This window comes from Euprymna scolopes, chromosome 26 (genome assembly GCF_053919585.1).
Source record: "Euprymna scolopes isolate OS-2025 chromosome 26, ASM5391958v1, whole genome shotgun sequence".
NCBI classification, from domain to species: Eukaryota; Metazoa; Mollusca; class Cephalopoda; order Sepiida; family Sepiolidae; genus Euprymna; species Euprymna scolopes.
Window position 1 is genome coordinate 3,858,255 of NC_136507.1, and position 23,078 is coordinate 3,881,332.

The window sequence follows — 23,078 nt, forward strand, 5'->3', positions numbered from 1 at the left end:
AGCAAGCCTGTTTCTGCTATTATGTTTAGCCGCCTCTTGTTTGACAAATGGCCAAATTTCAATCTTCCCGTCAAAGTAACATTTGCGATGTGGATCCCAACAAGGTTGAGCCACGGTAGCAAGAAACATTACCTTTGTAATGAAACGCTTGCTTTTAGTGGTTCTTAAAGGGTCATGTTCGTCTTTGCCTGAATAAAATTTCCTTGCATTTTGCATTATGTAAAACCATTTCTCATCAATATGTATGACATCAAACATTTCTTAAAAAATTCCTCGATTTTAAATCCAACTGCGAACGGCAAAAATCAATGCGACATTTCAGGTTTTCTATCGTGAGAAGTGGTTTTACAGCATTTGAATGTGCCCGAATTTCTCCATCTTTCATCCTTGCAACCAATGTTGTCTTAGGTATTCCACATGCTTGAGCAGTAGACCTCAAAGTGGTTCTTTTTCTCAAGGGAATGGTGTTTATTTTTGCCAACTGTGAACTATAGTCCTTCTTTTTTCAGTCACAGAGAAACTTACGGCTCAAAGAATCCATTGGCACCGATATATCGGATGAACTGCCTACAGTATTTCTTCCTATACTGAATTTTGTGGTAACATCTTTGATTGCACCTCGTTCTAGGATGCGCGCTTTAGACCTTTTGTAGCAACGCTTGCAGAACTGCTGTTCGTTTTGAATTTGTCAATTCTCTCTTATCACTTCTGTTTTTACCTTCCACATTGGCATCAACTACATTTTCCATATTTATATAGCCACTGCGGGTATTTTTAAAAATAGATTATATAACAGTCAACAAAGTAATGTGCATAGATTAAAGTCTAAATGACTTTTAAAACGAAAACTTCTTTTTCAATTAAACACGCTCTAAAGTACCAGTTACCCCCTGGGTTATGAACATTGAAATAGTGCGTGACAAAACCTAAAACGCGGACAGTTTTAATTCTGCACCAACTATTTCCGACCGGAGGTAGTAGTACAAAGTATACTACATTTAAAATTGCTTTACATAGTTGAACTTGACATTTTTTTTTTTTTTTTATAAATCTAATATTGGAATGACTGCAATTTAAATTGAAACACACACCCTCATCCTCATCCCCAGAAACATCAGATCAATCTCATCAATAAATTAGGAAAAGCTAAAATGAATAAAGATTTTGTTGAACTAAAAATCCTTACACAATGTAACAATGAGGCAGAAGCTAAAAGGTTCAACATTAAACCAAATTCAAATAATAATTTTAACTTTTAATTGGTGTAAATTTATTTGTGTAAATAACTCTCAACGTTGAATATTTGTTTACCAAAACAGAACAATGAAATGTAAATTTTTTTTCAGAACATTCCCCACTTCCCCCCAGACATTTCATGCATTTGTTCCAACCTATTTTCTTTCCATTGTATGAAACCATGATTTTCTTTTAAGCACCCCCCCCTCCTTATCAACGCGCCAATAATATTTTACCCTTTAGTGGCATAAAACTAATTTTGATATACGTGCATATTTTTTAAGTGAATATCGCGTTTGTTGCAAAAGTAATCAAACGGATTTTGTGAGAACAAGCTTAAACAAACACTTGTGCTTTTTTAAATCCAAGGATTTTATTTTGTCTAGTAGCCATTTTGGTATCATATTATTTTGTCTAGTAGCCATTTTGGTATCATAGCAAGTAAGTTCCTTGCGGCAATAATGATTTCATTTTGCAGAGAATTAATCAACAAGAGTTAATTAAAACACGTTGTTAAATTTATTTTTGATATTTTGATAGTTTTTTGTTTTCAAATCAAGAAGAAATAAAGCAAAATGGTTTCTTCAAAGGTAATCATTCAATGCAAGTAATGGTATTCTTTCTCAAATATCCGTGTTTTTCTTTTTAAACTGGCAAATTTAGTGACCTTGATAGTTTTATTTTTTTTTTTTATGTGACTAGTGATATTCAAATATTGCAGAATGTGAATTCTGGATGTTTTCAGAGATGTCCAGTTAATGTTCATCTGTTAATATTTAATTATGCTTAATGACTTGAAAGAAAAATTCACTTTTATTATTTTTATTTATCATTAAATTTTTTTCCTTTTTCTCATTTCATTTATTTTATTTATTCAATAACTATACCCTAACCCGGTGGTGTGTTTATTTGCAATTTGTTTAGCCTTTCTTATTTTAAACTATACCATGTCTTTAGTTTTCAAAATATACTATGTTTGCTTTAATCAAAGGGAACAAACTCTGCATGGACGAATAAAGAATTATGTCCATTTTTTTCCTCAAGATGGCAACCTTTCGATAATAATTATGACTGACAAAGTATTTTCTGGGAGGAATTAATTCGAATTACATTTCTTCTTAATGACATGTTGCAACAATAGACCAGAATCAAATACTTTATAAAACTTTTCTTTTTAAATTGCTAAAGCCCCCCCCCCTCCCCCATGATTGTGTTCTCTGATTTTTTGTTGAAATACATTTTTTGTTTGTCTTATGAGAAAGAGGTGATTTCTGACAAATAGCTAGTGACTTTCTTCATTTTTCGTTGTTATTTGTCTGGATTTTATTTCTTTATCCCTCTCACTCTCTCTCTCTCTCTCTCTTTGTTTATTTTTCTTTCTCTTTCCCTTTTTCTCTCCATATTTTATCTTTCATGTCTTTTTCCTTTTATGAAAGGTCTCTGAAAAATGTGAATTGTTAGTTTTGTCTTGAAGTCTAAAACTTTAGACGATTGTGGGGAGGGAGATTAGATAACTTTTATTTAATCAAAGAATCACTCCTTCCCTCAACATGTAAACTTTGCATCTTTTAATTTTAACTTTATTGAAACTGATCTGTCAGTTCGATTCATCTGATAAAGCAAGCAAATCAGTCTGTATATTCTGTAGGACAATTTCACTAATTCAACATTTTCAAATTATTTTGAATGTGTTTTTTTACTTAGCAGTGGAACACATCATCCAAGTTGTCCTCTTCACATGCACAGCAGTGACCTTCAAGGTTAGGAAATTCATCTCAATTTCAGCTTTTATTGCTGTTGGCTATTCACATCTGTGCAATAAGATTTGAACTCTTCATAATCAATTCCATTATCTTCTAATGGACATTCATGCACTTTTAAAAACTTTCTAGAATTATTCTTAGTTCAAAGTCTTTCTTTTTTTTTATTAAAACAAAATATTTGTTGATTTGTTATTTCAAATTCTTTATTAAAAAAACAAAAAATTATTTCAACTTTTTTTTTTTAAATTTCTTATCAGTTTGTTCAAGCTGGGGATGGAGTATCCTACCAGATGCTAAACATTCACTAACTTAGATATTCCAAACGAAAGATCTTTTTAAAGATTCTGACCGTTCCTTTAAGTGCAATTGTTTGAATCTATTGCACTTGGTTTACCAGGTATATTTGTTTGGTAGTTTTTGAAATTCCTTTTCACGAGTCCAGTTGCTCCTATAATAACTGGAATGATAGAGATCTTAAGATTCAACTTTTTTTTCATGTCACACACAAGTTTTTTTTTTCATGTCACACAAGTTTTTTTTTTCATGTCACACACAAGTTTTTTTTTTTCATGTCACACACAAGTTTTTTTTTTTCATGTCACACACAAGTTTTTTTTTCATGTCACACAGAAGTTTTTTTTTTCATGTCACACAGAAGTTTTTTTTTTCATGTCACACAGAAGTTTTTTTTTTTCATGTCACACAGAAGTTTTTTTGTTTTTTTTCATGTCACACAGAAGTTTTTTTTTTTCATGTCACACAGAAGTTTTTTTTTTCATGTCACACAGAAGTTTTTTTTCATGTCACACCAAAGTTTTGGAACGTTTTTTGTCATATTATACTATCATTATGCCCCCCCTCCACTGGTTTATCAACGATGCTTCATATTAAATTGGTGAAATTCTATAGAATAAGTTTCAAGATCTGATTACCTCAATTTATATAAATTGGGTATGCGTATATATTTATATATTTTTACAGGATTTACTCCTAAACTAATTAACTGATCATTATGAATTTTGGAACACAGCTAGTAAATATTTAATTTTAGTTGTATACAAAGAAGGTAAAAATGGAAGTTCTTTGTGATAATTTTGTCATGTATAACTTTTGTAAAATTTTACTTTCTCCAGAGGGGTTTTTAGGGGCATAAAAATGGACACATCCTCCCATTTGAAAATTCAAATATATTCATTGAATATTCCCATAGTCATTTAGACACCAATTAAGCAGTATTTCCTGAATTTATATGAAGAACCTTTATGCTTAAGTCTTAAATTTTAGACATTTTCTAGGATTAAAATCATTGAGTAAGGATTCTAGACATATGTTGATTTTAATTTTTTCAAATGGACGTAACTGTGGTGTAAAGTTTTGTTTGAGGATTACTTTTACTCATTCATTTTACCTATTCTTCTCGTTAATTATATAAATAAATGCTTGTCAACCTGCGTTTTTGTCACCTTGCAAATCTACTGGAAATGTTCATTTGTTGCAAGTGATTATATCTTCATTTTCCACATGAGAGAATAGTTCTGCAATAATAGCTGGTATTATCATTATGAGGAGAATCCATTAGAATCACAAGAAGTTCAAGTCAAGCAAAAAGGTATCATTACTAATTTAGCTAAAACTAACAATTTACCTTTTTAAGTGTCCAATACTTCCTACTGCTGCTGTATAAGGCAATATACGTTTTCTATTTTTTAACTTTATTTTTACCAGCTGTTTCTATCCGGCGTCGCCTGGGTGTCATTTTAATTCGGATTCATGTGTTTGCATTTAATTTCTTAAAAGAAACTATTTATGCTTTCGGAAATAGATTTTTGAAGGATGTTATTTAAATATTTTTAAGATAACATTCATGAAAAATTTCTTTCCGAAAGCATAAATAGTTTGTCTTTTTTTTTTTTTCTCTTTCTTTATATTCTTTTGTTTTTAAGATTAAATAAAAAATATATATTCACAGTATCTTTTCTTGTTTACTTGAAATATTTGTTAGGTAATGACCAGATTTTTTAATTAGTTTTGATATATTTTTAGTTAAAAATTGATTTTCGTTGTTTTCTTAAGATATGATGCAGGGAAATATTACTTGTATTTAACATGGGATGGCAAATGTTAAATTTTTTAGGAATTAAAAAGAAGTGAGACATTATTTAACATTTTAAAAAAAAATTACCGAAGAAATTCATACTAAATAAAACATCTAACATTTTTCTTTATTTCTTGTAATTTTCCTAAATGTTTTTTTAATTGCATCCGTTTTCACATAAATTACAATATAGTTTTTTATATCTATTATAAAAAACTGAGTTAATCAACGTTTCTTTCCTTAAGACTTTTTTCTATATATTTTATGTACTTTAATGTTAAAATATTAAGGAAATAAAACTATGGAATTGTTCATCATAAATAATAGGAAATATTTCCATGTATTAATATTATTTAAATTCTAGCCGGAAAGAGAGGGAATAGAAAAATTTTGAATTTTCTCTTTGATAATTTTTTAATTGATTTTGCAATCTCATTTTTTTTTTTTTTTTTCTGATTCAAACATTCTAACCCAAGCTCTACGAATGACCCAATGGATCGGTGATCCATTTTTTTTTTTTTTTTTTTAATAGCGATAATTATAAGTAAAGCAATCCCAACTATCGGTATGTTAATATTTATCTCCCTCATAATGATGAGCTTGTAAAAGAATTCTGTGTTAGAGGCTTTTGGATCTCATTCGTTCCTAATATTTAATTAGGCCATGTAATATGAAAATGGAATGACAATAAGAGCGTTACATCATGGCGACCGTAACATTACTTGAACTGATGGGTTAAGGTTTCTTTGCTATTTATCTTCAAATTATTTAATAATTTGAACTTTTACAAATTTCTTTTTTTTCTCATATGAATGACTTTAAGTAAAAATCTCTTTGAATCCAATACATATTTAAACCTTCTTCTATAATATAAATCTCAAACGTCTGTTAGTGCGTATGTCTTGTTAAAACTTTCAACACGCGCGATCAACACTGACAAAATTGGTATTGTTTGAAAGCTCAGTCTGTCGGTCAACAAATATCCAGAAATTGGCCAAAAACATTAATTCTTTCACCATCAACTGGACCATTTTTTTACAAGGGGGTTACATTTTTTAACATTTTTGCAAATCATACACCTTGCAATGACTAAGCTTAATTTGAATGGTGGCGATGTCCTGTTACGTTGAGTGCAGCGACTAAACTTTGCTTTTTTTTTTTCACTTCCTTTTCCTCTTGGCATGACAGGTTCGAGCATGCTTGCTACCTTTTTTTTTTTTTTTTTTTTTTTTTTTTTTTTTTTGCGTTTGCGCTGGTACCATTTTTATTTATTTATTTTTTTAGGGGGTTCCAAACCCCCAGGCAATGCCGGGTATCCCCAGTAGTTGATAATAAAACCTATATTGCCTATTCATGTAGACATGATGTATATACACTATTGATATCCAATTTATATGTTGACAGAAATACAAGTACAATTTCACTCTTAACGAGTGAAATTGTACTTGTATCTCTGTCTTTCGCGCACACACACACAGTTTTACTGTTTCACACCTATTCAGTATGGTTAGACAGATAAATGCTTTGAACTGGGATTGAAACTAATTTTTTTGTTGACAATCAATGATTCTGATCATTCAATCGGCACATATAACCGTCTCTATTCTTATATATATAATAAAATGAGATTTTCCCCTATTTAATTGACCAGTAATAACTTCATGAACAAAAAGGAAATAAAAAATCTGTTTTATGTAAGATATTGCATATTTTGTGTTATAAACAAAATATTTTTTCTTTTTTAATCCAACCAATAGTTTCTATTACTAATATCATAGATCTAATCAAAATAGATAATCTTCAAAGTCCTCTTTCTAACACCCTAAGCACCATATGCTTGGATTTTTTTTTTTTTTTTTTTTTTTTTTTTAAGCTTTATCCATACCATTTGCCAATTCTTTGGCTTTCTCATTGGCCTTCAATATCCCATGATGCAATCAGTACATGCCATCATTTCATTGTTTTATTTATTACATCTATGCAAAGTAAGAATAGTTAACTTTAATAATCTAACAAGGGACCATTTCTTTCTCTCTCTGTTGGATCTTTGTCATTCTCTTTATGTGATTCTTTTACTTTTTCCTCCTCACTTCACTTTTCTCGAATGATATTAATATAATAAGCATGCTCTTATATATATATATATATATATATATATATATATGAGAGAGATTATCATTAACAAGTGACTATACAGTTTTTTTGTTTTGTTTTCAATTAAAATAGGTTTGGGCATTAAGTACGATATTTTTGTAAAAATGAAACTTTAATATTCTGCATAAAAGTAAATAGTAAATAAAACAGCATCAACTATAATTACTTGTATGGAGTTCAGGGCTGAGAATAGATGTTTCTTTGGTTCTTAAAGTTTCCAGGGCAGCACCGAGGACATTGGTTCTGTTAATTTTCAATTTAAAATAACAGGTGCAAACATAATTTTGTAAAGACATTCAATAGTTTTTAAAATATTTTTATTTTTTTAAAACTTTTTTTCCCCAGCATGATTACTTGCCCAGGATGCTAATTTCTGTAAAATATTCAAATTATGGAAAAAAATAAATAAATAAAAAGAAAACTAAACAATCTACTTCACATTGTAATTTGATATGTTTAAATTTATTTAGGGACAAAATCAAAGTAAAAATACTTCTGCTCAAACTGAAGTTCAAGCTCACAACTATTCTCTGTAAGTGTAACATGTTAACTGAGCGACTGGAGTAATTATGAAATGGCAATACTATTTAAGTGAGAATGAATTAGCCAATCAAAATTCGATTAAAAGAAAAAAAATAGTTTAGGGAAAGAATATCCTGTGTTTCATCGTTTGTAAATATAGAGTATGCAAAAGGTAAATGAAAGAATGTGCTTGATTAGAACATTTACAAGTTTGAAAAGATGCCCCTGGGAAAGGTTGGAGGTTAAAAGGTTGCAACAAATGAGAATAGTAGTTCAAAAAATTTATAATTAGTCCAACATACAAAAGGTTGGAGTTATCCCCTCTCACACTCAGATTTACTACTACTGCCATCCATATACATTGGGAAGACTTTATTGCAAAACACAATTTTATAGCACTGTCATTATTTCATATTTTAATCTTTTGCATTACAGAATTTTGAACTAAACAATTTATTTAATCCACAGGAGTAGATTTTTCTAGGTCAGTTATCCATATCTAAATAAAATGTTATGTTATTCACAAGAAACACTCATTTGACTGTAAACACTATCAATAATTTTCCCCACGGTTTATCTGTGCCTAAACCTAAATGAAGATTCCATGAACAAAGCTTCTAAGAACTGCGCATATGTGGAACTCTCTTCCGTTTACCTGCTTTCCAGCTGACTACAATATGGCAGTCTTCAAGTCCAATGTAACCAAGTTCTTAATAAGCTGTTCCCCTTAAGTAATCCAATTTACCAAATTTACACTTCCAACGATTACTATGATATTGTCCTTTTGGCCGCTGTACACTCTTTAACCCTTATCTTTGAGTAGCCTCTGGGTCTTGACAAGTGGTGATTCCTTTGTAAAAAAAAAAACATTCTTGTCATAAAAATTGAACTGTCAACCTCCTGAAGATTGTCACTTAGAGTTGTTTTAATAGCTTGTTACATCACAAGACCATATAGGAGATGGAAAGTTACATTTGTCAAACATTATGAAATAGTAAGCAAGATGAATGTAGTAAGAGTTAGCATTCCATATTTGCTTTTATATACTGTTAATAGATCTTGGGCAATATTAGTCCAATCGAGCAAGCATATAATACAGAAAGGTTAGCTTGGCTGCAATTATTATGATAGGTAAGTTCACCTCCCACATTTGTGGATATGCATTCAATGTACTTTCTAAAAGCCACATCCTTATTTTTTATATGAATTACCCTTCTGACACTCCTGAACCTGAAATCCAAACAAAGTTATTCTAATAATTGTCTCATAATTACTTTTGTTGGTGTTTGTAATTGATGGAATCATTAATTGATGTCCTTTCAATCGTGTTAATGAGAGGACGTGGGAGAGGGATGTCTAGTTTGTTGGTTTCCGAGTGGAATTTGATTGGTTGAATTTACAACTAAAGGCATGTTATTCATTCTAACATTAAATTTGGTCTGTCTGCTGTAAGACATGCCAACATTTTTTTTAACCTTTTTATTGTTGAAAGCTGAAATTTACATTTCAGAATTTTTAAAATGAATGAAAGATTGACAAATTTATATTTGACTAATATCTTGACCTCTGGTCATTCTAAACAAATTCGCTTTTTTTCAAGATGCAAATGTCATCGACATCATTTGGCCTTTGCATAGATTTTACTTATGTATTTGAAATAACCTTATTACTGCATTATACTTGTTGCATTGGTATATTGTTACTATCTAACAATTTTTTTGTTTTGAATAGCAGATTAACACATTTGCTATTAATGAACACAATTTATGGCTTCTTACTTAACCGGTATTTACCTTCTGCCTTTACAAAACAAATGATTGAAAAGCCTACTTCTCTTTATGGAATAAATGATATTGTAATTCTTTTGAAAATTAGAAAAAGAAATAAATTTTCTGCATAAAAACAGAAAGCAACAGATGTTCCTTTCAGACATCTTTTTAAATTATTTGGATTATTTACGCTATTTTGCATATTATTCTAACAATGTTTGAGCCAATGTAACTTCTGACTTTCTTCAGAATTTTGAATAGAACCATCAGCCATGACCAGGTAGAAATAATTTGTAATTGTTTTCATAGTATCGTCTGCATGAAAGATTGAACAATCAACCTCCAAAAGACTATGAACTGATTTTCACTTGGCACTTTATCCATTACACCATTGTCGACAATTCTAGTATGAATTTTAGGAACCTAGAATAAAAGGCTCCTAAAATTCACGTCTTTTGACACGCGCTCTGATCCCCATCTGGCATCAATTTAAGTGGATGGCTCTCGTCTAGGGAAGGCTCCATGTTTTGATAAGCTTCTGGGATTGACCTTTACTCCTGACCTGAAATGGAACGCATACATAAAGTCTGTTGCCAAGGTCGATGGAAAAATGGTAGGATCCTTCTACTGCTCCAGAAGATATATCGCTATTGATGCAATTCTCTATCTATATAAAAGCCAAGTACGTCCAAGGATGGAGTACTGCTGCCACATCTGGGCAGGAGCTGCTAAAAATAGCCTATCCTATCTTGACAGAGTACAAAATAGACTTTGTGGCCTAGTGGGGGATGCCCTTTTCTCTTCCCTGTAACCTCTCTGTCACAGAAGAGACGTTGTGAGCCTGTCTTTGTTTTATAATTATTTCCATGGCAAGTGCTCGTCTGAGCTCCAATCTCTGGTCCCCCCTCGCCAATCTTTCACGAAAAACACCCATCTAGCTGAAACCACTGTCAATAGTTTTCCCCATTCTTTATCTATGCCTAAATCAAAACGTAGATTCCATGAACAAAGCTTCTTTTTTAGAAGTGCACGCTTGTTGAACTCTCTTCCGTTTGCCTGTTTCCCACCTGGCTACAACTTGGATGTCTTCAAGTCCAATATAAACAAATTCCTGATGAACCGCCCCCTTACAACACTTTATCAAATCTCCATTACTAACGATTACTACAATATTATCCCATTGATTACTGTACACACAATAACCCTTATCCCCGAGTGGCTTCCGGGCCTTGATAAGTGGGGATTTCCATATCAAAAAAAAAAGACACAAAAGTAATTTTAAAATTTCCTTTTGTTTGGCCTGTGCCTTGTTTTTCTTTTCACCCCCCCCCCACCACTCCCTCCTTGATACATTAGAAAATCTGAATTATCTTAATTGCTTTTGTGTGATTGTAGAATAGATGCCCTTAAGGATTTCGTTTTAAACATGTCTGCCACTCAGAAAGAAATGTGAAAATATCTGGATTATTTATCTTGTATTTCTTTCTATAAAAAATGTAGATCAGATTTACACTCTTGACATTATTTTGTTTCTTCTAGTAAAAATAACTATTTTGAAAGTTAAGATTTGAACTGATTCCATTTTTTTATAAAGTTGAATGAAAATTGATTCTATTTAAATTCTTTATTCTTCTCTCTATTTATCTATCCAAATGAATAAAAAACATTTGTTACGAGAGAGTGTGTGGGTTCATATATAAATCAGTCTCTTTATTGGTTTTTCCTTCAAAATTAGAATATAATTCAATTTAACTTCTTTAAAAAAATACTTTGTTCTGTTTTGAATCATTTTCAAATGGCCATCTTTTCAAAAGAGGATATAAATCTGTATTCATCTCTACATAGCATCTTTCATTTGATTGGAAGATAAATTATTTTAAAAAAGCAAAACGGATTACAAATAAATATACTACTGGGAAATTCTGGACTAGGTGTATGTACGTGTGTGTGTGTGTACATATATAAACCTGCATCAGTAGTCAATGAAAGGAGGCGGAATTTAACAAATATCGAATTGTCAGATAAAATGTTATGATCATTGCTTAGTTTTCATTGCAACGATCATATTCTAAAGGGCCTTAAATGTCGCCAATAGATGTTACATACTATTGGACATAAGTGGTTCACTACCAGAAAGCAGTCATCTGTCTTGTATGACTATTGCATTTCTGATAAATACTTAAATGACCGTTTCAAAATTTTCTCATAAGTGTTTTGTTTCCTAAAATACAAAAATGTATCTGCTAAAATTGTATTCTTTTATGGAGTAAAATCTACCAGTAATTTATTTATATAACATATTTAGTGATTACGTTAGTGACAAGAATACATTTTTGTATATTAAATCCACTATAATGCATTTCAATTTATCAAACAATTTAGTCCTTTTACTGAATTACATCATGGGGAAGCTGTTTCATTTACAAAACTTCTATCTATGCATATTGCTGCAAGGATATCCATTCTTAACTGTGAAATGGTATTTTTAAATGTTTAGTATTTTGTGTCAATTTTATGATTAAAGAACAAAATCATTTAATGCTTATAGTTAAACATTTGAGTAAAAATACTTACACGACGTTCAGAGATGGGAGCAAAAACTTGGGGTTTTTCAGTTTTCTTTATTATTGAACAGCATTAGCACATGATTCTCAATATGTCAGGGTCATATAAGTAATTATTGCTTAGGTGGGAACAATGTGAACATCTTTATTTTCCGAATTTTTATAAAAAAATTCCAAATTTGTAAATCAATGAGTAAAATTTATTTCATCGCTCAATTATATTATCTTCATAATATGTAGGAATAGTGTTTATTTTATAATTTAAAATTTCCAAGTATTTTAATTACTGTGAAAATCCAGTACACACACCATTGTCAAAATTTGTTTTCTGACCTGCAACCAAAGGATTATTTTTTAAATTTTTTTTGTGACCAGTTTCCTTTCCCTTTATATTCATTTGTATATGCATACGTTACGCACATAGTTTCTTTCATTTTTAATTTGTATATGCATACGTTACGTACATAGTTCCTTTCATTTTTCATTTGTATATGTAGACCTCTTTTCCCACTTGAGTAAACAAATGTTTCTTTACACCTAGAATGATTAAAGATGTTCACCTCATGCTGCGTAGTTGTATGCAAAGCAATCATTATTGTGGCTGGGAAAAATCAGAAATAAATTTCTCACGATATCAGTCAAGAAAGGTCAAAATAAAACATTTTCTTTAGAAATTTAAATTCACTTTCGTTTTTAAACAGTCCAATGACTTTTCTTTTTCTTAACTCTGATTTAATTTGGTTTCTAAAATTTATGTGAAAAACACTTTCAAACTGTCTTTTTTTTTTGGGACATTGTACAAAACTATTAACAAAATAATATTAATGATAATAATAATAAAGTAAAAAAAAAAATAACATAAAATAACATTTACTTTATTATTTATTATTGTTTTTATTATTATTAAGATTAATAATAATATTAATAGTAGTAGTGGCATTATTGGTGATTTTTGTGAAAGTAGTAGGACTCTCTCATAATAGATATCTATGTATTACTTTTTAATATATATTTTCTATATAATTATGTGCTGATACTCCTTTATAGTCCTTAAGTGTCACTTATTGGATAATTTATTTAAAAATTACTTGAATTATTTTTAATTATCTTAAATTTTTCCCTTCAAATTTTATAATTTATGATTTTTTATTTAAATTTTACCTTTTACCTTTTACCTTTTTTTTTATTTAAATTTTAATCTAATTTAATTTATTCATGATTTATATCGAGTATTTCATCATATTTTATCGCAATAGAAATTAACCCATCGCATGGCGGTGCTGTTTGCAGTATTTTATTATATATTTATTGCCGTTATTTGTTGTACCTTTATTTATATGGGGTTATGTATTGGTTTAAACGGGACATTTATTTTTTCAAAGAGGTTTTCCAAAACATCCCCTGCTAAACATACATATACACACGCGCGTGCGCACACACACGCGTGCGCACACACACGCGTGCGCACACACACACACACACACACACACACACTTCCTTCCTTCCTTCCATAATCAGAATCTATTGGCGTCGGTTACTAAGTTCTGTTTTAAAATTAGAAACTCTGAGTGAAAACGCTCGTTTAACGTTTTTTCTGTTTGTTCACTTTGCATTGTTTCACTTTTTCAAAGTCGCTGAATTTGCGTTGACTCTTTCCAACCTCTTAACACAATGAACCCACTGGTACGCCTTGGAATTATGTATATATAGTGTTGAAATATATCTTCAGCTCTCACATCCACGATCAAGCACTTTATTGGACTTCTGCCACGATATATATATTTTCCCCAAAACGTCTAGCATTGATGGAGAAGAGACTAAAACTTGCTGCTATTGGTTTTTATACTTAAAGTAAATTTCACAGTATATAAGGATTATTTGATACTGGGGATATTTATAATAGTACCCTATATATATATATATATATATATATATATATATATATATATATATATATAAAATCGATCTATACTGGTAGCCAAATTGAATATTAAAATGCTCATATCTTTTGTTCTAGGAGATAAAACTTCATGAAAATTTGCAGGCTTTTAGATTATAATACTATTCTATGGTTAAAATTTATGACAATTGGTAATAAAGAACCTATATTTTCAAACTCCTAAAATATGCCCAAATTTGGCTACATTTGTACTGGCAGGTAGCTTCAGTTTTACTGCTTTGGTCGTCTCCCCTGTGGTTTTGCTAGGCACACACACACACACATATATATATATATATATATATATATATATATATATATATATATATATATATATATATGCACCCTGTGTACTGCTTTATTGTAGGTCAATATTTTTTAAATTCTGAAATATTGCTAAGAAATGCAAAGAAGTGAAATTTGGTATAACACTGGAAGAGCCAAACAAGGTACCTTATTTCCCTGATTTTTGGGGAATTTAAACAAATATTTTAAGTTATGCTAATTTTTTTTTATTTTCTGGTAATTTTAAGTGTGTATCATTTTATTGCAAGTGTCTAAAAATGTATATTTTCGGTAATAAAACAATATTCTAACTTCATATACTATTTATATGAAATGAAAATAAAGAACATATCCAGTGACAATATTAACCAAAAACAAGAACGAATTTCACATTTTGTTTAAGGAAATATTCATTTATCAACATAACTCCCATGCTTCAAAATCATTTTGAATAGCCTCTTGTCAACTGATGATGATGTCAATCGGCAGATTTGAGATGATGTGATGTTATAGGAAACTTCCAAAATCTTCCTCCAAAGTTCATCCTTTGATGAAAGTTGAACACCTCCTTCATAAACTTTCATCTTTATTATTGACCAGAGCTACTCAATTGAGTTTATATCTGAAGAACAAGGTGGCTATGTCATCAAATTTTCTCCATTAATGCCTAATGACTTAAGATAGGATGTTGTAGCCTTGGTTTAGTGGGATGACACGTTGTCGTGCATAAAAATCAATTTGCGCTGACACAATAATAGGAGGTTATCAAGCCATAGTGACAAATGTTCATTTAAAAATAAAATATAAACTGGCTTGTCAGTTTGGCACTCGAAATGGTCCAATTAGTTAATCGCAGATTATTTCAGCCCAAAACATAACACCTCCACCTCCCTGTTAGAATTAATGAGGAGTATCCAAGAGGCCTCCAAACTTTGGCTCACCCGTCTGGTCCATCAAGGGTTGCTCTGGCCTCATCAGTGAAAAGAACATTTTCTAAGCTGGTTTTCGTGCATTTCTGAAACCAAACGTTTTTCCTTATGAGTTTGGTTTAAAACAGGTCTTGCTACTTGCAATTTCGTTTAAGACATTGCATGTCTTTCTGGACAAGGAAGGTATTGCAGCCTCGTCAAATATAGCAGCACTGTTGCTTCCCAGCTGCTTGATTAGTTGATGGCGAATTTTTCTAACATCACGAGCAGAAACTGATTTGTGTTTTTGTCCTTCCTTGGATTCATGTTTGGATTTTCAAATGAATGAAGACAATGTTCTTCGATTTCTTCCAAGCTTCTTGGTTAGATCTGTGAGAGATGAACCTTCTGCAAGGTCTGCAACAATACTTTCCTTTTCACTATCAACCCTTTTTAGGCATTTTGGGAGATCTGCAATGAAGTGATACACTTAAAATTACCAGAAAAATAGAAAAATTAGCATAATTTTCAAAATATTTGTTCAATTTCCACAAATCAGGAACATAAGGCACCTTGTTATGCTCTTCCAGTGTACCAAATTTCACTTCTCTGCATTTCATAGCCATTTCAAAATTAAAAAAATATTGACAGCGATACACAGGGTTTATATATATATATATATATATATATATATATATATATATATATATGCTTAGGAATTTCTTTTTTCTGAAAATCTATTCCATATTTGTGAACAAAGATATAAAATATTTGCATAGTTCCTTTTTGTTTTCTTCACTAATCATTTTTTGTCTTTGCAGGTTTTCGGGGCACCAGATGTGAAGTGAATATTGATGATTGTGCCCATAATAAATGTGCAAATGGTTCCACATGTAAAGATGGCATTAACAACTACACTTGTATTTGTCCTAAAACTTACAAAGGTAAATCAGACATTTTTTTTTTTTTTTTTTTTTTATCATCAAAATAATGAAAAATGATAGAAATAAGATTTGTTTCATTATATAACAATCTATTCTTATACTAAAACCGAGTTAATCAATGTTTATTTTCCAAGGATTTTTTCCTATTTATTTCAAGTACAATATCCATAGACAGTTTTGCTCTGTCCCAACTCATCAACGTTGTAAGACAAGCAAATGGTTCATATATTAGTGGAAGCCATGTACTGGCATTGCCCAGAAAATTTGAAGAACTCAAGAAATTCCTGCTCCCACTTCATAACTTCATTTTTTGGAAACCTGCAACAAAAGTTGCCAACTTGTTGAAAGAAAAATATACATTTCTGTACTGTTAGTTGTTGTAATTTGTTATGAATAAAAGTTTTTAATTTTAGTTTACAAGAAAAAAATGTAGAGGACGTTTTGTGATGTATATTCTAAAAACATGGGAAATATTGTTGATGTTTGTAAATGTGAAAACGTAGTTCTTTTTCTTTTTATTGAATAATTAATAATTCATTTAGTAATTAAAATGAAGTGAACGAACAGTTTAATACAAAAATATCACCGTTATCTTTTTACACTATTTCTATTATGCTGTTATCTTTTTACACTATTTCTATTATGCTGTTATTTTTTTTACACTATTTCTATTATGCTGTTATTTTTTTTACACTATTTCTATTATGCTGTTATTTTTTTTACACTATTTCTATTATGCTGTTATTTTTTTTACACTATTTCTATTATGCTGTTATTTTTTTTACACTATTTCTATTATGCTGTTATTTTTTTTACACTATTTCTATTATGCTGTTATTTTTTTTACACTATTTCTATTATGCTGTTATTTTTTTTACACTATTTCTATTATGCTGTTATTTTTTTTACACTATTTCTATTATGCTGTTATTTTTTTTACACTATTATGCTGTTATTGGTTGAAGAATGAAGACATTGAAAGGGGAATCACTACTACTACTACTCTCACTGAAATTACTAAACAAAAACAAAATATAAAAATCGATGAATTTGACGACTAGAATTATTGGCACTACGCATAGAAATTTTTGTATATATTAAATATTAAATTGTTTTTAATGCCAACAGGTAGTTCAAATGAAATAAATTGTTTGAAACCATTAAAATAATTTCAAACACTGTTGATAATGTTTACCCATTCATTCATTTTTTATTATCACTTATGTTTGAATTCATGTTCTGAAACATGATATAAATCATAAATCTGTAACTTCGTGCCACAGCTGTAATCTTTTATATAAAAGGAATTTTTTGTGTGTGCGAGTATTTAGTAGACCTAGTACAGAATTTAATACAATATGGGAACCAGTAATTACAAACAAAAGATAATATCTACAAATAATAAGTAAAAACAGTAATATATATATATATATATATATATATATATATATATATATATATAGAGAGAGAGAGAGATCTAGATATATCTATATGTTAATATATAGTAATGAATTGATATTTACAACTAGAAATAAAAATAGGTTTAAGGCTCCTAAAATTTGTATTAGAATTGTTGACAAGGACCCGGGCCACAGTAGTTAGAGTACTTGGAAAAATCAATTGTAAAAAAAGTGATATTCTCTTGAAGGTTCAATCCTCAGTGTGGTTGACCAAAAAATACAATTGCGAATTACTTGAGACCTTTATCCAATCATGGCTGACGGAACAAGAGCACGCTATCCCTGTGAAGTAAATAAAGGGTTACACTCGAAATTCTGTCCAAATTCCCAAGTTTGACAAGATACGCCTGAAGAAGTTTGGAGGTTACATTGACCGGAATGTTGTGAAAATCACACTAAAGATAAGAACAGTAGTCCAATAAATCCCAATAATACAAAATGAATGTTTCTGTTTAGAGCACAATTCAACCATGATACTTGAATTCTGCATTTTAAACTTTAATTCAAGCCATTATATAAAAATAATTTTATAAAATCAACAGTAGATTCTCTACAGTGCATCTTGAATTAACACTGGGAAGCATATGAAGCTTCCTCTTAGTACATCGTACTGAGTTCTCAACTAGAGCAGGCAATCAATTGATTTGATTGAAAAAAATTTTCGATAAAAATGTAAGTATTGGAAGTGTGAAATATTTGTTGATCCTAATGCAATTCTTGGCAATGTTGAGTTTCCCTGCTAGTTAATTCATTAAAAGTAATGTTTTCAGTTCTATTTATAAGAGAATTGAAGTTGGGTTTTGATTTCTTGCCATGGAATCCATTTTATTTGGGAATTATTTACTATTAATGTAATATTTGTCTGTCTAAAAATAGTTAAGATCTTTTGATATGAGGTAAATTTCGCAATGTATTATATTTTAAAAAATTTGATTGATGGAAAAATTGAAAAATCTCAATTTATATAACATACTAAAAATTAAATACAAAACATATTTTTATATGTATGCTTTGCTTATGAAACTATGCTGATCAATGAAATAGGGGAAACCTTTGTTATGTATATTTTCCTTACAGAATCATTGATTGAAGCTCTTGATGAAAGTTTTACATATTCTCAGTTTGGTTTTCCTTGCATTTAAAATCATCATCATAATTGACAATTGACGTTCTCTTAAAACGCTTAAACCAGTTTTGGGTGGGATTGTAAGCTTTTGTGGAATTTCTGTGAATATCTTAAATTCTGCAAACAATTTCAATTGTTATGGGAACCAGTTTCAAAATGATTGTATATAACTTCCATATTTATGTCTACAGTTGTATCTGAAACCAAATGTACACCCGAATAGAATTGATATTTATACAACTAATAATAATTATCCCTACATATCAGAAGTAAGTGTAACCCGTTGGATCACCTATTAAACTCTTTGAATCAAAAAAAATTTTAAATCAGTAAAATTTATATAAAAAAGAAAAACCTTTAAAATTAGTTTTTCTATGCACTGTATCCCATCCTTCTTCCTTTTTCAATCCCCAACTACAAATTAAATAGTATTTCTACTGTCGTGCTGATATTTCCTTTTATCTATGATGGATTTTTCATACTTCATTAGACTGCCTCTCACTTCATACAATGTTTATCCCTCTTGCTTCTCTCCATATCTTGATAGACACAGAGAGAAGCAAGAGTGATAGACATTGTATGAAGTGAGAGGCAGTCTAATGAAGTTAATTGGTACTTAGAGATGTGTCACTTGGGAAATTAAATTACAGTTAATTTTTCTTAAGTTAGAAGTTTTATTTATTTATTTTTTTAAAACCTATTTCAAACATCAAAGAAATATTTTAGGACATATTTTGTGTAATTAAAATATCTAACACAAAACATTTTGATAAACAAGCTCAACTAAGATTTAGTATGACAACAATAATAGATATAACATAATGATAATGTGTAAACAATAACATAGGTTCATGTGCATCCGGCTGTAAATAAAAAAATTTCCCCCAATCTGCATTGGATTTAGAAAAAGACAACCAAATTGATATTCTTTAGATGTCTGCATTCGATTTTTGTTTCACAATAAAAATTCGATTTCAAACTTGTGACGGTTGGACATGTTTGAAAGTTAATTTTATAGAAAAATTATTCCAATCAGTATCTTCACTTCAAATTAATGCCGTTCATAACTTTTTCATAAATACAAATGGGAATGTGAGTTTCACATGATCTGACTTTTGGATCATAATTCATTTCTATTATTAGTTCGATGTATTTTGCCAATTGTATTCTGAAACATAACGACTAAACATATTTCATTTTTTGCAATTTAATCCTTGTGTGAACGAGGGCACAAAAACCATATCACATATGTCTCGTTTACATAACCAATAATAAAAAAAAAGAAATGCGTCCGGAATGACAATAGACTAAACGAATATTAGAAGTGCACAAATCAAAGTTATTGTTGTCTCTCTTTGCACCACCCTCCTCTTCATCTCTCTCTCTCTCTCTCTCTCTCTCTCTCTCTCTCTCTCATATGTTCTCTCTCTCTCATATGTTCTCTCTCTCATTTGTTCTCTCTCTCTCATTTGTTCTCTCTCTCTCATTTGTTCTCTCTCTCTCATTTGTTCTCACTCTCTCATTTGTTCTCTCTCTCTCTCTCTCATTTGTTCTCTCTCTCTCATTTGTTCTCTCTCTCTTATTTGTTCTCTCTCTCTCATTTGTTCTCTCTCTCTCATTTGTTCTCTCTCTCTCATTTGTTCTCTCTCTCTCTCTCATTTGTTCTCTCTCTCTCTCTCATTTGTTCTCTCTCTCTCTCTCATTTGTTCTCTCTCTCTCTCTCATTTGTTCTCTCTCTCTCTCTCATTTGTTCTCTCTCTCTCTCTCATTTGTTCTCTCTCTCTCTCTCTCATTTGTTCTCTCTCTCTCTCTCTCATTTGTTCTCTCTCTCTCTCTCATTTGTTCTCTCTCTCTCTCTCATTTGTTCTCTCTCTCTCTCTCATTTGTTCTCTCTCTCTCTCATTTGTTCTCTCTCTCTCATTTGTTCTCTCTCTCTCTCATTTTTTCTCTCTCTCTCTCTCTCATTTGTTCTCTCTCTCTCTCTCATTTGTTCTCTCTCTCTCTCTCATTTGTTCTCTCTCTCTCTCTCTCATTTGTTCTCTCTCTCTCTCTCATTTGTTCTCTCTCTCTCTCTCATTTGTTCTCTCTCTCTCTCTCATTTGTTCTCTCTCTCTCTCTCATTTGTTCTCTCTCTCTCTCTCATTTGTTCTCTCTCTCTCTCTCATTTGTTCTCTCTCTCTCTCTCATTTGTTCTCTCTCTCTCTCTCATTTGTTCTCTCTCTCTCTCTCATTTGTTCTCTCTCTCTCTCATTTGTTCTCTCTCTCTCTCATTTGTTCTCTCTCATTTGTTCTCTCTCATTTGTTCTCTCTCATTTGTTCTCTCTCATTTGTTCTCTCTCATTTGTTCTCTCTCATTTGTTCTCTCTCATTTGTTCTCTCTCATTTGTTCTCTCTCATTTGTTCTCTCTCATTTGTTCTCTCTCATTTGTTCTCTCTCATTTGTTCTCTCTCATTTGTTCTCTCTCATTTGTTCTCTCTCATTTGTTCTCTCTCTCTTGTTCTCTCTCTCTCTTGTTCTCTCTCTCTCTTGTTCTCTCTCTCTCTTGTTCTCTCTCTTGTTCTCTCTCTCTCTCTCATTTGTTCTCTCTCTCTCTCTCTCTTGTTCTCTCTCTCTCTCTCATTTGTTCTCTCTCTCTCATTTGTTCTCTCTCTCTCATTTGTTCTCTCTCTCTCATTTGTTCTCTCTCTCTCATTTGTTCTCTCTCTCTCATTTGTTCTCTCTCTCTCATTTGTTCTCTCTCTCTCATTTGTTCTCTCTCTCTCATTTGTTCTCTCTCTCTCATTTGTTCTCTCTCTCTCATTTGTTCTCTCTCTCTCATTTGTTCTCTCTCTCTCATTTGTTCTCTCTCTCTCATTTGTTCTCTCTCTCTCATTTGTTCTCTCTCTCTCATTTGTTCTCTCTCTCTCATTTGTTCTCTCTCTCTCATTTGTTCTCTCTCTCTCATTTGTTCTCTCTCTCTCATTTGTTCTCTCTCTCTCATTTGTTCTCTCTCTCTCATTTGTTCTCTCTCTCTCATTTGTTCTCTCTCTCTCATTTGTTCTCTCTCTCTCTCTCATTTGTTCTCTCTCTCTCTCTCATTTGTTCTCTCTCTCTCTCTCATTTGTTCTCTCTCTCTCTCTCATTTGTTCTCTCTCTCTCTCTCTCATTTGTTCTCTCTCTCTCTCTCTCTCATTTGTTCTCTCTCTCTCTCTCTCATTTGTTCTCTCTCTCTCTCTCTCATTTGTTCTCTCTCTCTCTCTCTCTCATTTGTTCTCTCTCTCTCTCTCTCTCATTTGTTCTCTCTCTCTCTCTCTCTCATTTGTTCTCTCTCTCTCTCTCTCTCATTTGTTCTCTCTCTCTCTCTCTCTCATTTGTTCTCTCTCTCTCTCTCTCATTTGTTCTCTCTCTCTCTCTCATTTGTTCTCTCTCTCTCTCTCATTTGTTCTCTCTCTCTCTCTCATTTGTTCTCTCTCTCTCTCTCATTTGTTCTCTCTCTCTCTCTCATTTGTTCTCTCTCTCTCTCTCATTTGTTCTCTCTCTCTCTCTCATTTGTTCTCTCTCTCTCTCATTTGTTCTCTCTCTCTCTCATTTGTTCTCTCTCTCTCTCATTTGTTCTCTCTCTCTCTCATTTGTTCTCTCTCTCTCTCTCTCATTTGTTCTCTCTCTCTCTCTCTCATTTGTTCTCTCTCTCTCTCTCTCATTTGTTCTCTCTCTCTCTCTCTCATTTGTTCTCTCTCTCTCTCTCTCATTTGTTCTCTCTCTCTCTCTCTCATTTGTTCTCTCTCTCTCTCTCTCATTTGTTCTCTCTCTCTCTCTCTCATTTGTTCTCTCTCTCTCATTTGTTCTCTCTCTCTCTCTCTCATTTGTTCTCTCTCTCTCTCTCTCATTTGTTCTCTCTCTCTCTCTCATTTGTTCTCTCTCTCTCTCTCATTTGTTCTCTCTCTCTCTCTCATTTGTTCTCTCTCTCTCTCTCTCTCTTGTTCTCTCTCTCTTGTTCTCTCTCTCTTGTTCTCTTGTTCTCTCTCTCTCTTGTTCTCTTGTTCTCTCTCTCTCTTGTTCTCTCTCTCTCTCTCTCTTGTTCTCTCTCTCTCTCTCTCTCTCTTGTTCTCTCTCTCTCTTGTTCTCTCTCTCTCTCTCTCTTGTTCTCTCTCTCATTTGTTCTCTCTCTCTCTCTCTCTCATTTGTTCTCTCTCTCTCTCTCATTTGTTCTCTCTCTCTCTCTCATTTGTTCTCTCTCTCTCTCTCATTTGTTCTCTCTCTCTCTCTCATTTGTTCTCTCTCTCTCTCTCATTTGTTCTCTCTCTCTCTCTCTCATTTGTTCTCTCTCTCTCTC

The 23,078-nt window shown here is 31.3% G+C and overlaps 1 protein-coding gene across 2 annotated transcripts in view; it reads left to right on the top strand.

Annotated features, from left to right (window-relative positions):
• The window catches only part of LOC145247896 (uncharacterized), a 341,390-nt gene that overhangs the window by 193,159 nt on the left and 125,153 nt on the right, over positions 1-23,078 (top strand). For both annotated transcript variants that reach the window (XM_080109515.1, XM_080109516.1), the window contains one exon: positions 16,057-16,179. In XM_080109515.1, the coding sequence (XP_079965641.1) occupies positions 16,057-16,179 (123 nt within the window). The remainder of the gene's footprint in view (positions 1-16,056; positions 16,180-23,078) is intronic.